General features: G+C 42.4%; 1 protein-coding gene across 1 annotated transcript in view; it reads right to left on the bottom strand.

Moving 5' to 3' along the window:
- Positions 1 to 750: 750 nt before the first annotated feature.
- The window catches only part of parga (poly (ADP-ribose) glycohydrolase a), a 34,554-nt gene continuing 20,465 nt past the window's right edge, over positions 751 to 14,839 (bottom strand). Inside the window, exons 12-17 of the mRNA XM_080017257.1 lie at positions 13,222 to 13,369; positions 7,614 to 7,692; positions 7,371 to 7,479; positions 6,712 to 6,817; positions 4,976 to 5,104; positions 751 to 2,371 (exon numbers count right to left, since the gene is read on the bottom strand). Of these exons, the coding sequence (XP_079873383.1) occupies positions 2,163 to 2,371; positions 4,976 to 5,104; positions 6,712 to 6,817; positions 7,371 to 7,479; positions 7,614 to 7,692; positions 13,222 to 13,369 (780 nt within the window). The 3' untranslated portion in view covers positions 751 to 2,162. The remainder of the gene's footprint in view (positions 2,372 to 4,975; positions 5,105 to 6,711; positions 6,818 to 7,370; positions 7,480 to 7,613; positions 7,693 to 13,221; positions 13,370 to 14,839) is intronic.

Consider the following 14,839-nt stretch of genomic DNA (forward strand, 5'->3'; position numbering starts at 1 on the left):
TTGGATCAGACTTCAGGAGTTTACTAGGCTGTGGTTAACCTAGCGGTTTATTTAATTCAGTTATGAGTATCCTTGATAAGTCCTTCCAGCTCGTCCAGACGCTGCAGGAATCAACAGTTCTCCCTCCTGAACCAAACAGGCTCTGCGAGTCATTACAAAGAGCAGAGGCACATAATATGTAATCCACTTTCTCCAGCGAGCCTACACATCATTTAAGGGAGCGCACGTCATGAGGTTATTTAAGAATCCTAATTCATCTAATAAAGACGTTGGAGGCGGAATTAAATTAGCCTGAGAGCCGGAGCTATATGTGCTGTCTCACTAAAAATCAATCGCGTTTCAAATGATTTAATAATGCATGAGATTATGATCGTGACGAATCTTGAGTCCAAACATAAAACAGAAAATTACTTCTGATAATAGCAAAACGGGGCAATAAAGGAAATATTTAGATTATCTATGAATAATTTAACCTAACTTGTGCAAAGGAAAGACGCTCAGTGTACAAAATAATAAGGTTATTACTTAAATGTTCTTTATGTCTGAACACATCGGTTAACGCATAGTTGCACAAACCAGATGTGAACTGAAACTCACCGACTGTAGATATCAGTAAATTATTAAAAATCCCATGTGAATTGCATTGGAATGACTTTAGGCAATTCTAACAGGATATATTTTAATTAAGAAATTATAATAAAAAGAGTACAACTTAAGAAACCTACAATACAATTTAATACAATTACAGCTTTCAATTCCATATTTAAATTTTAATCAATCTATTAATTAAATAGTATTCATATTCAATCAAAAATACATGAAAATTAACATAAAATAAAAAAGACAATCACCTCCCGTAAAAATACTATATATTTTGGTACACAAGTATTTCTGCACCCGCCCACTCTTAGAATGTATCTTGAGCTTCCAGTAATTACTCAGAAGCTGAACCTGAACCCTAATCTCTGATTCTCACATCAATTTACATTTTTTTCATGATTTTGGGGGGAACATACAGTATTATATTATTAGAATGAGTCACGAATGGCATGTGTTTGAATTTAAAAGAAAAAAAAAAAAAAAGACAAGATTGAAAACAGCAGCATATATTCTATTGATAATTTGGGGAAATTGAAAGTGTGCAACATGCATAGTCTTACAGTATGGCATTCAATCTCTCGGCATCGTGGCACCTCGTGCTTTGCGCGGGTGCAGAAGACGGATCGGACAACTCGGTCAAAAAGCAGTAAACACAACACGGGACGAGGAAACCGGTGAGTACCATCATGCCCTGGATTACAACATCAAACAATTAGAGATGGACTGATACAGATTCAGAACCCAAAATCTATTTTAAAAGTATCGGCCAATGCGGAGGACTGTTCCGATCCGTTCCTCTTGAATTGAACAGCGTAAATTAACACGGTTAGTAGTCAGTAATTATATAAAGACATACTTCCCCATCAGAGACATACAACACACTTATGTTTCAAAAAGTTGTATAAGGCATATAACTTGTTATATACCGGTCCTGGCATCGGTCCATCACTAGCTGCCGATGTCTGATCCACACATCCATGCACATGGTGAGTATTTTGGCCCTGTTTGGACCCGATCTACCGACAACTGGTCTGGGAACAAAGGGAATAAAGGAAGGCTCGACAGCAACAGGATTTACTATATTGCTATAAGTCTGCGGCAGGACTCCTACTCCTACTACAGGACACCCACTGCACCACCAGAGACACAAGGCAAAGAGCGTATTCGGGTAGTTTGTGTACTGACTCACAAACTTAAAGGGCGTGTGTGTGATGGAAAGAGAGAGAGAGAGAGAGAGAGAGAGAGAGAGAGAGAGAGAGAGATAGAGAGAGAGAGAGAGAGAGAGAGAGAGAGAGACAGATTGAAAGAGCAGCGAAGAGACAGAGAGATGGACAGAGAGAAACAAAGCAACAGACAGAGAGAGATGAAGAGAGGTCGACATTGATTGAGAGACAGACAGAGCGGGAGAGAGACAGGGAGACAAAAAGAAAGAGGGAGACAGACATAAGAGAGAAAGAGAGAGTGATTGCGAGTGAGAGCGCTAGAGACAGCGGCAGCGCACACTGATGTTTTTACACCTGGAATCTATTTGGGACGGGGGGCGGAGGCGGAGCCTAAGTGCTTTAGAGATAGTCCAAGGTGGCGGGGGACGTCCTGGTGTCCTTGGCGGGGGAGTGGGAGGCGTCTCCGAGCGTCCTGCAGGAGGAGGAGGAGGAGGAGGAGGAGGACAGCCGCTCCTGGATGAAGCCGTAGAGGCTGAGGTCTGGGCGAGCCGTACGGCAGTTCTTACAAACCGAGCTGAAGTACTGGTTCAACAGGCCGTACAGCCTCCCTGGAGAGAGAGAGAGAGAGAGAGAGAGAGAGAGAGAGACGGACACAGAGAGAAAGAGAGAGACAGAGACAGATAAACAGACAGAGAGAGAGAAAGAGAGAGAAACAGGCAGACAGACAGACAGACAGACAGAAAAGGGTACCAGGTGAAGAGAGAGAGGGGAAGAAGACAGTGGACAAGGATTGAAAGGTTAGGGCAGGGCTGTCAAAGAAGGGTCTCATCTGACCCGCGGGACATTTTGAGGTAAATAACTTTTTATTAGAAATGATATATACATGTAATATATATATATATATATATATATACACAGCAATCAGCCACAACACTGTGTGAATGACATCACTGATCTTGTTCCAATCACACCTGTCAAGGGGTGGAATATATAAGGCAGCAAGTGAACAGTCAGTTCTTGAAGTTGATGTGTTGGAAGCAGGAAAAATGGGCAAGCGTAAGGATCTGAGCGACTTTGACAAGGACCAAATAGTGATTGCTAACGACTGGGTCAGAGCATCTCCAAAATGATGGTTCTTGTGGGGTGTTCCTGGTATGCAGTGGTTAGTACCTACCAAAAGTATTCCAAGGAAGGACAACCGGTGAACTGACGACAGGGTAATGGGCGAAGTCTGGTCCGATATTAGGCAGGCGGTTTTAAGTCTTAATGTTATGACTGATCAGAAGCACAAATTGGTGAAAAAGTTAATGCTGCTATGATAGAAAGGTGTCAGAACACACGGTGCATCACAGCTTGCTGTGTATGGGGCTGCGTAGCAGCAGACCGGTCAGAGGAGAAGAAGAAGTCAAGCCGGCAGGGGCAGTGTGATGCTCTGGGCAATGTTCTGCTGGGAAACCTTGGGTCCTGGCATTCATGTGGATGTTACTTTGACACGTAGCACCTTCCTAAACATTGTCGCTGACCAAGTACAACCCTTCATGGCACCGGTATTCCCTGATGGCAGTGGCCTCTTTCAGCAACATAATGCACCCTTGCCACACTGCAAAAATTGTTCAGGAGTCATTTGAAGAACATGTCATGACAAAGAGTTCCCAATTCCCCAGACCCAACTTATACCGTTTTCCCACCAAAATTAGCGGGTTACCCGGGTAAACCACCTTAAAACAGGTGAATGACACCTTTCCCATTGCCAGGAGAGATGTGTTTTTTTTCTGGTGTGTCATGTTTGAAGTCACAAACACTTCAGAAAAGGGGCGTGTCATGGTGCCAGTGTGATTGGGCACAAAACAGTAGAGGAGACAGTAACTTCAACAAAAAATGACATAAAACATGGGGAAAAAGTGTTTTGAGCCGTTCAAAAGAATCTGTTCATTCATGAACAACCCAACACTACAGTAGAAAACTAGAAATGATGGAATGATCATCTGATATTCCTGTCTATTTACGTGACAACGTACGTAACTTCAATGCGTGTCGCATCGCAGAGTGTTCTGTTTACATCTGAGCCGAGGTGCAGCTGATTAAAACCCGGGTGTATTGCCGGGTCATTTGACATGGGACTGAGACCCAGGTTTTTTCCTTTCCCACTGATGACAAATGCTGGATGCTAGCGGGTGTTACCGGGTTTTTGGGGCAGTGGAAAAGGGGTATAACAGGACTTAAAGGAACTGCTGCTAACGTCTTGGTGCCAGACACCACAGGACACCTTCAGAGGTCTTGTGGAGTCCATGCTGAGGGGGAGCTACACAATATTAGGCAGGTGGTTTTCATGATGTGGCTGATCGGTGTATAAATACTGTATATATACACACATATATATTTACTTTTAATAAACACCTTTTTTCAATTTAATATTCAATTTCAGCATGTACTGTATATACAGAGTATGAGCAATTATTATTGATACAGCGGGATCAACAGCAGTGGAGTTGAGATCACCGAGATATAAGAAGCAATCTAGTCGATCTTGTTCATAAAATGAAACAAAAATTGTCAAATTGAATATTGAGAGGTGAGAGCAGTGCGGGGGGAAAAACTGTAACTTAATATGCTTGAATCTTGCCTGATCCCAACGTCATTAAAATCATCCAGCCCACACAAAGTTGTATTTTGACCAATCCGGCCAGCGACCTAAAATGAGTTTGACACCACTCGTGGGTTTAGAGAGAATAAAACAGCAGCAGGAAAAAAATCAAACTATTTAATTCACAAATCGAACATGTATGCACGCAGAAAAGCACGCACGCACGCACGCACGCACACACTGTTGGCCTATTCTGCGCTGCTCCACTTTAGGAAATGGATGGCTGGAGGGAAATTTCTCTGAAAGGCTTCAATAAATGTCAGAGAGAAAGGAAATAAAAGGCGGGGAGGGGAGGAGAGAGGCTGGGGTCAAGTCAGGCAGTAATGCGGATACTCGGGCTGCGGAAATGAGACGGCCTATAAAGCGGAATAACTTAACACAGACATTGACAGCGTTCTGTTATTTATCGGCAATGCTGCCTTAATGAAGCTGAGTGTACTTCAAACAGCCCCTGAGAGACATATGGTCGGTCCCCGCGAGCGCCACTCGCCGCAGCCGCATTCGTTTGCGTCCATTATGTAATCTATGTAGCAGAGACGATGCGTGGCCTGGCGCCTGAGACTCTTACCGACAGTGATTTGTCTTTCGGTGAGGAATGTGTGCATTTCATAAATGTCTCTCATCAACTTGGCGTCTCCGAAGGTGAAGTAGGCCACGTCTCTGCCCGCCTCTGCTGCAGCCATCAACTGGATCAGAGCTGGGAGGGGCCATCGGAGAGAAAGAGGATGAAGGGACAGCAAAATAAAAGAAAGATAGTCAGGCAACAGTATTGGATATTAGAAAAATAATCAAACATGTATTTGACCACTGACAATAAATCGTCTGGACTAAGTGACTGGGGAGCGGGTGGGACAAGACATTGGTTCTGCCAGACAGGAGCAAAAGCAGCAGTGGTAATTTGCTTCAGAAGTGGTAAATCATCCACAACCGATAGCTTTTCAGGATAAACGACAGTCAATCTCTCTAGATCTTGCGAATTGGGCCCCTTGGAAGTTAATATTTAACAGGATGACTATGGACTCCAAATTAATCAGGACTTAATAAACAAGTAGTTTATAGAAGTTTATGAGCGGTCCGGAATCAGCACGCCAGTATGGCAATTAAGGCTTATGTAGGCACCCTGTCTGAAGTTGCTCTGCATCTACAATGTAAAGAACGGTTATCGTTTGCTAAAAATATCAATATGTTAATTGGTATGGGACTGTAATGAGAGGGACTCTAGGAAAACTAATAGGATCCTTGGAGACTTTTTCCACTGATCCTATAGGATCTCAACATAGCCCTTTGGCAAAGAAAATTACCACCTCCAGCTGTAGCAGGAATGATAAACACTGATGACCTCACTTTGGTATAAAAGCCTGATTTCAGTGATAATGCGCATTTCCATTAAAGATTCTATAGAAAACATAAGGCCCCATACAACGACTGGTAAAATACCCTTCAGGGAGGATTCCAATGGGTGTATAGCATCTAACACAGTCGTTCTCAACCTTTCTTCCCAAACCAAAGACCCACAGTTTGATACGCATCAGGCCACGGACCCCATTTGATAAGAGTTAGTCTCCGAGACCCCTAATCTAAGAAGATTATTATTGTCAAAAATGGTTAAGTCCAAACCTCCATGCCTGGCAAATTATAGTTAGGTAGATAACTATGACCACAACAGTCTTAACTGTACATTCTCTAATGGTGTTAGCATCTAGTAAATGAAATAATGTTGAAGTTAATTAAGCTCTATGCCTGGGGGACCCCGAGGAAAGGAAACCTGGGGGTCCCCGTACCACACATTGAGAATCATTGGTCTTAGAAATAAAATCTACTGCCTTGTTACTTTGCTTGAAACACTGTCTTCCTTATGTGTAACTAAACCTTGGACTCTGTAGGTGCATGGGAGGAGACAGTAAGGTCCTCATCTCATCCAGGGTGACGTACAGGGCAGTGGCATCAATGTGAATATATGGCTCCCACACCCTGTAATCAATTGCCCCTTTAATGGAAAACATAAATGTGTGTCAGCTGATCAATAAAAAGGAGGTCTCACGTAAATGAGGGAGAGAAGCGATGTGGAGAGACTAACTGACAATGACGGCGTAGAAGCCCTGAATAAATTAACAGGACGGATGAAAGTCCTTCAGTCACTAGTTGTAAGGTTGGGGATGGATAGGGGGCGTGGCGGGAGGACGGGTGGTCCAGCGACGGCCATATATTCTCGTTGAAAAGTTCTGTGTCATTTTTTTGATTTAAGTGGGACAATACAAAGAGTTGTCAAGAACATATTTTTACAGCTCAAATAGAGGACGGTACCTTTGAGCCGCGTGTCTCCGCCAAATGCCCCGCATCCCCAGTTGCCGGTGGCGACGGCCGAGAGGTGCTGGCGGCTGCTGTTCTGTCGGAAGAATCCGCAGTACGCCTGACGTGGCGGCACGGAGAGCGACGCGGGAGGGGGAAGGAGAATTGTATTCAGCATTTTTCGATTCTTTGCTTTTTCAGTCATTAGCCCGTTCACTAGTCAGCACACATATTTTAGCCCTGTCCTGAAGTCAGTAGCAACTTCATCACTGTGTGCCCAGAACCTAGATAGCTACAGAGCGGATCAACTAGGCTAGCTCCTGTGAATTTTGAGAAATAAGCCTGCCAGCATTTCAAAAGATCAGTTAGTTATTATAAGATTATATATAAGATAAGAAGAGATGCATCTTACTTCATTACTACTAAATGAAATGTAATTACGATAAAAAAATACTTGTTTTAAATGCACCTACGTACATACAGAACTATTTGGAAGTATTTTTGATGCACAATCCTTTGGAATTTACCTTATGTCTGAATCTGAGTAAGACAGATAGACAAAAAGGAAAGTATCTCTGTAAATCACAGCTCCAAAAAGCCTGTAACCTCAGTATGCATAACATATTAAAGCTTGCCACTGTGCCCACAAAGCAAGAGGAGGACATCGCTCTCACCTTATTGAGTTCCCTGCTCATCTTCTCAGGATGGAACTGCTCAAAGAAGTGTCTGTACTTCAGGGCATCCAGGGCCACGATCTCTGTACACATTCTTTGCCATTCGTCCCTGAAAACAGGACATAGAGATGCAACAAAAGCGGCGAGGCAACATGTAAATACAACCAGAAATCAATGTCATTCCTCTTTCCAGTGTCTTTATTTTGCTAGATTTTTCAGGGAAAACAAGAAACAGGCTGATACCTGGGGGTCTCATCATTGTGGCTTTCCTTCCATTTGTAGCTCTCGGCATAGCCTGAATATTTACTGTACTGCTCCGTTCCTGCAGAAAGACACAGCAAAAGCAAGAGAAAACGCTGACATTTAGTGGTATTTGGGAGGCACAGCATGTTGCGAGTGTGTTTGGTGCGCTTGTTTGTGAATCAAATTTTCTACTTTCTATCCCATGCGAGTACACAGTATCTGCGAGAATAGCATTGTGAGAAACAAAGGCAATTTATTAAAAAAAAAAAAAAAAAAAGTAATCCATTTTGGGGTTCGAAATGGAAAGCTTTCATTCATAATGGAAGGAACTGGTTAGAGCACAAGTAAACCATGGAAACGACATTATAAATGTCCTTTCTGGTGAAGCACCTTGGAGATTCTGTGTTTGTGTGATCCACCTTTGTCTAAAGAAAGGTTGTATCGCCGAGCAGGGATCAGTAGTAGAGGATTTCATCACGTGTCGTTATGCCTCATCTAGTATCGCTTGTTACAGAAAATAATTCACATAAAAACGAGCCCTATGCATTATTTATGGGCTTCTTTGTTGCACAGATATTGAATAGAAGACATGTTTTATTTAGCCTTCAATCTTGGTTTGGGCAGAGATAAGTCAGTAAGCACTGTGGGGGGGGTTCACAAGTTAAGTTTATAACTTAACTTGCATAAGCCAATAAGGATTTATTTGAATAATGCTTGGTTTTAGACAAAATTCCTTCCGTTTCTTGTGGCTGGTAAGATGCAGTGACAGATCTTTGGATTTTTCTGAGCTAGTCTGAGTTCAAGGACCAAAAGTCTAGCAATGATTACCTTGGGGTTTCTTCGTATTTGTCCGTGTCAAAGCGTAATTCAAGCTACGGTCACAGTTAATGGTGACAGGAGGAGCACCAGCAAAAGACAAACTCTAAAACAACTGGTCCTGGAACAAGGGGGAGTTATAAAAAAAAAAAAAAAAAAAAAAAATTCCAGTCTTGAAGGACGGTTCTCTTTACAACAACCCAGAGAATCACTTCCAGAGTCCAGCGAAGTAAAGCCAACTAGAGATGCTATGCCACCAGCGACTCCTATCGTCAAGAAAATAGGCTGCCCATTAGTTTCCTTTAATAAGGAGAGCCCTCTGTCACTTTCACCTTGGTCCTAAGCGAGCGAGCACCCAATGACGACATCCAGACACACAGGCTGCAACCACCAGGTTAGCCCATGTTCTGGTCCTATAACTGCCTATCAGACTACGCCCATGGACCAAACTGGCATGGCACACTGTACAACATATCAAAAAGGAACACTGGTCAGGTCACAGTTACAGGATGAACAAATTACAAGTTAGATAAAGGGAGAAAAAAGAAATAAAGGAAATTCAGTGAATCAACAGGATGGGTAGAGAAAGGGCTACGTGCAGAGAATATTCTTCAACGTTTTAATGAATCTATGACATAACCGGCTCATTCCATTAGGGAAGGGATGACCTAAGTTCGGTTATAAATTTGTCGGTGTCCAAATGTAATAAAGCTAAGTGGAGAGGAGGAGGAGGGAGGGGGAGAGGAAGGGGAGGGGAAGAGCCACTTACAGCTGAAGGTGACTCTGAAGGGACGCATGCTTCCAAGAATACAACATGGCACCGCACAAAACAGCCTTTTCTTGTCTTGGGATTGTAAAGCGGGTGTGGCTGAGAAAAAAGATGAATTAATGTGACGCTGAGCCACACGAAAACCTTGACTGGGTACTTGACTTGGAGTCGAGTATCTGGAACTTGGGACTCTGAGGTTTTTGACTTGGATTTGTGTTGACTTTTCTGTTCACTCATAGTAAATGGTACAATCTAAGAGCATAAGTGGTGGGGAAATTACGTGTGAATTTGGATTTTGGAGATTTGATTTGATATGTAAGCGTGAGCGCCTAAGTGTCACATCCCAAAAATATTCTTTATTTTTGACATGGTGTCAACAACCCCGGCTAGCAACCTGTACTGTCTACTACCTTAATAAAAGGAACATTGATTTGACGTGTCCCAGGATTTGTAATCGATTTCGCAGTGGCTGTGATGAGTGCTTTTAATTGATGTTAGTGACTGCAGGGCAATAACATAAGTACCATCGAGAGAACTTTGGATAGGGCTTGGATTGGTGATTTGGGGATTTTGAGTTTAGTACTAGAGATTGGAGACTCAACTTGGACATGAGGTTAGGTGACTTAACTACAACACTGTGTGTATGTATGAGGGCTGGGTACCGGCAAGAATCCAGAAAAACAACACATTACACAATATAGTGGTGACTCAGGATGACACAGATCAAATAATCTGCCTAGTTTTTGGACAGTATCTGTAGCATTGAGCTGCAATGGCACTGCTCTCTAAGTTACCACCAGTAGTGACAAAGAGGAAAGCTACAGCACCAACGAACAAGTAAAACAACAGGAAAAAAAAAGGCCACCAAATTGAAAGAAAACAACAGCTTGATGGCAAACTAGTGCAACTTGTGCTGCATGTTGGAGTGGCATGTCCGTGGCAGTGCATTCTGTAAGACTTGTTTAAAAGAAAAACCGTGAGAGCCATGTGTGGAAGTACTTTGCCTTCAAGGCAGATAAGAGATGCTTAGAAAGCCGTTCGATAAATGTGCCAAAGGAGCGATTCAAAGGAGAAACACACTGAATCGAACCAAGCACCTGAAACAGTGACATCCAGATCCATTTACAGTTCAAGCTGCAATCACTGAGTTTCAACTTATGTTAAAGCTACATTAACAGATAGCATTATAATGTCTCATATATATATATATATATATATATATATATATATATGAGATCCAAGAGGCTGAGATAGGTACAGTAGTGGCCATCAGACCATGCAAACCCTTAGCCAGTCCACATTTTGCTTTCCCACATGCAATTTGTCTCCTCTTGGCACATCTTCAAATAAGTCTGTGGCAACAGAATCAATCAAGTGCAGACATCTGGAAGCGTCAGCTTCTATGAGTTTCACTGTGCAGACTGCTAAGTTATAATACCTGCCCTCGTGTCAAGAGGATGGATTTCTAAAATGGTGGGTAATGGTGCCTCTTGCATCAGGAGTGAAAGAGAAAACTACTGTCACATCTCGGTGAAATACAAGTACCAAAAAAGGACAAGCAAATGACTTGCTTTAATACGCATGTTGGAGGAAAAAGGGCAATAAATGAGCAAACAAAAAATTGGAGCTGTCAAGCTTTAAGTGACTAATGAATCAATTCAAATTCTTTGTATCTTTCCTCATGGTGAAAGCACTTCGACTGGGTATTTATGTCGCACAAAAGTGAATGAAGAGTGAGATGAGGGGAGGGAAGGGCGGCAAGGAAGGGAAGGTTCTTTATTTAGGACTATCTGCATTTATGGTGGGAGTAACTAATGGAAGGATAAATCAAGCATGCACTCGGTGATCAATGCCGGAAAACAAATCTGCCCTGCACACATCATCTGGAGTCCAGAGCAGGGACAGCGGGGCAGTGGAAAATGTAGGAGGCTGACAGGAGGAGGGAGAGAGGGGTGAGCGAGTGAGTGAGCGAGGGTCGCTTAAACAGGTTGACTCAAGCACAGTGAGTTGGAGGGTGAAAAATAAGGCAATTCTGCTGGACAGAAATGAAGGATAACGGACAGTTCTACTTGAATCGATGCCATGGATTTACCTTTGGAATGAATGAAGGGAAAAGGATGAGAGAGGAGAGAAATAATAGGGCCCAATAACCACCAAGATTGGGGCTCAAGGAAATAAAATAGGAAAAAAAAAAAACCCTAATCTGTAGAATTTACAGTCAGTTATCGCTGGACACCAGCGAATAAATGCACACTGTACAGCGGAGGATGGTACAATGGGAAATAAACATTTCCCGAGCTTGGTAATACTTATCATTTGGTTTCCAAAGCTCCTTCAAGTACACTTGAAGCGTTTGAGAACATGGCTGACTCAAGGTGGTAGTAGACTGTATGGCTCTGAACTAGGCAGTTTCAAAGACTTTAAAAGCCAACTGAGCTACACAAATAAGGAGCCAACTCCTGGTATTTTTTCATGACTCAATCAATATAATATTTGTGGATTACCTAGAACAATACCTACAATCCTCATTCTACAGCTACAAATGACAAAAGCATTGGATAATATTCACATCAATGTGCTGTTCTGTGTTATATTCCAAAAGGAAGCAAAATCCAACACTAACTTTTCGAAATGGTTGCAACGTTGGCAACCATGCACCACCTTTGGGTGGCCAATATTGACAAATAGTTGCCAAATTGTAATCATTTTAGAATTGAATGATAATGTTCCTATATAATTAAAAACTCATATTTGATATTAATATATACAGAATGATATCAAGACTTGGGAAGAATAATAATTAACAGTAATTACTTTTTTGGTTTATTATTAACATGTTCTTTAACAGTTAGTGTTTATTGCTCTCCTTGATATCTTGTTTTTGTTTGTATCGTTCAACTATTTTGTTCAACTATGTTAAACCATTTTCAAATGTTTTGCTTGGAAGGCTGAATATTACATTTTCCAAACAGTTTCTTAACAGATCGCAACCAGACCGCACAAGATGGTTGACACTGGCCCTAATCTGGTAGCCCGGGGCAACTGGGCAACTGTTAAATGTCAAGCCCTGGGTAGTATGTGGGGTTTGCTTCATCATCTTCCTTGAGTTCAAATGACCCTGTATTTACAAAACAAACACATTTTGCCATGTACAACTATAGCTAACTTGGATAATAAAACACAGTAACTAGCCCATGGTTAAATGGTGCCTGTGTGTGTGCCATACAGAGAACAGGTGCTTGGTAGCCTGAACAGAGTGACGCCTTCAATCCATCCTGTAGATGAAGGGAGGACAAGAGGACAGCAGGAGAGGAGGGGAAAAATGAAGTCAAATGAAAGAAAAGCAGCCTATCTGAGGCAGTATGAGGTGAAGAAATGGAGGAAGAGAGAGTCAGTGACTAAAAATATAACATTAGAGAGATCTTGTAAACACAAGCACAGCTACAGCTACCCCCCCCCCCCCGAAGATAAGTAGCCGTACTAAATGATCAGTCTTGGGTCCTTCCCACGAGTGATACATACTGTTTCAGTACTGATACAAATACTGAAACATTAAGGAACTTAAACTTGAACACAATAATACTATGGAATACTACAGATTTTTAAGACCATGATTGATCACTTCTTTAAGAAAAAACAGATATAACATGAAAATAAAATGAGAACAAGGAAATGTAGCTATGAGGTTACATTAGTATCAGGTTCAGGTTAAGTACATAAGTACCATAAGTGCCAGATATCTGTGCATTCCTTCTTGTAGAACAAATAAAACATGGGGAGGTGCCGTAAATATGCAACAAGAACACAGTTTGAGTGTGAGCTTACAACTGGGTTATTGTTTATTTGTGTAGACTTTGGAATACAAACAGGGATAGGACCTTGGTCATTGACAGAACAATCGGCTGTCATGGTACCAGTGTGCCACAGTGGTGAGTACAGTCATTTGTAAAAAAAAAAAAAAAAAAAAAGAAAATGTATGACTGCACATGTGCATGTGTACGTTAGTGTGTGTGTGTTTGTTACCTGTGATAATGAGGCACTCATTGTACTCCAAGGCTTCCGTGAAGAGGCGAGAGACTATGAGCTCGGGATTGATGAGGAACCTGATTTCCTCCTGGACCAGACCGAGTCCCGTCACTCCTCCCCCTACAAGCCGGTTGGCAAAGTCCACCTGGGACACACACAAAAAGCAATAATTATTACAGAACAATGCAGCACACTTTGATATATTTGAAGTGGCAATCCATAATTCAGTTTTTTCTTGAAAGTACACCTTGTTCTGATGGATTGATTTGTTTTTTTCTTCCTGCGCTTGGATTCCTGTTGTACGATATTGTCCATGTTTTTGTTCTCTCTGGCAGCTAAAAAATATTTAGATTGATCTCATCTGATTTATTGAGCTCAAAATGTAACCATCTAACAGCTGTTAATGAGGTTTTATGCTACATCTTGTACAACAACAAATCTTGGTCAGTGGTTTATACATATTGCCCATTCAGCAGAGTTGAAGAGAGTTGTGCAGTAACACTTGGCTACTGTCTCTTCCCTGATTTGAATGGATGACTCTATTAGGGTGTCCTTATTAGCTGTCACCCACTTTGGCCATTTAACACAGATAAACGTCTAAGGATCATAACACTGCTTCCTGCTTTGGAAATAATCGAATGAGAGTTGGAGAACATCAACATACACCAATCAGCCACAACATTAAAACCACTGACAGGTGAAGTGAATAAAATTGCTCATCTCCTTACAATGGCACCTGTCATGGGGTGGGATATATTCAGCAGCAAGTTAGCAGTTAGTTCTTGAAGTTGATGTATTGGAAGCAGGAAAAATGGACAAGCATTAGAATCTGAGTGTCTTCGACAAGGGCAAAATTATGATGGCGAGACGATTGGGTCAGAGCATCTCCAAAAAGGCAGGTCCTGTGAGGTATTCCCAGTATGCAGTGGTTAGTACCTACCAAAAGTGGTCCAGGAAGGACAACCGGTGAACCGGCGACAGGATCATGGGCGGCCATGGGCTTACTGATGTGCGCGGGGAGTGAAGTCTAGCTCGTTTGGTCCAATCCCACAGAAGAGATACTGGAGCACAAATTGCTGAAAAAGTTAATGCTGCTATGATAGAAAGGTGTCAGAACACACAGTGCATCAGAGCTTGCTGTGTATGGAGCTGCGTAGACGCAGACCGGTCAGAGTGCCCATGCTGACCCCTGTCCACCGCTGAAAGCACCTACAATGGGCACGTGGGCATCAGAGCTGGACAATGGAGCAATGGAAGAAGGTGGCCTGGTCTGATGAATCACATTTTCTTCTACATCATGTGGATGGCCAGGGTTAGGGTCCGATCCGATCCAGCATCTGTGGGATGTGCTGGAACAAAAAAACAGATCCATGGGGGCCCCATCTCACAACTTACAGGACTTAAAGGATCTGCTGCTAACGTCTTGGTGCCAGATACCAAGACCACCTTCAGAGATCTTGTGGAGTCCATGCCTCGACAGGTCAGAGCTGTTTTGGCGGCACGAGGGGGAGCTCCACAATATTAGTGGTTATGAGTGGTGGTTTCATTGTTGGGTGATCGGTGTACATTAAATCTGTTAATGCAAAACTTTGAAATGGTCCAATAACCACACATG

This window comes from Zeus faber (genome assembly GCF_960531495.2).
Source record: "Zeus faber genome assembly, chromosome: 16".
In the NCBI taxonomy this organism is placed as follows: domain Eukaryota; kingdom Metazoa; phylum Chordata; class Actinopteri; order Zeiformes; family Zeidae; genus Zeus; species Zeus faber.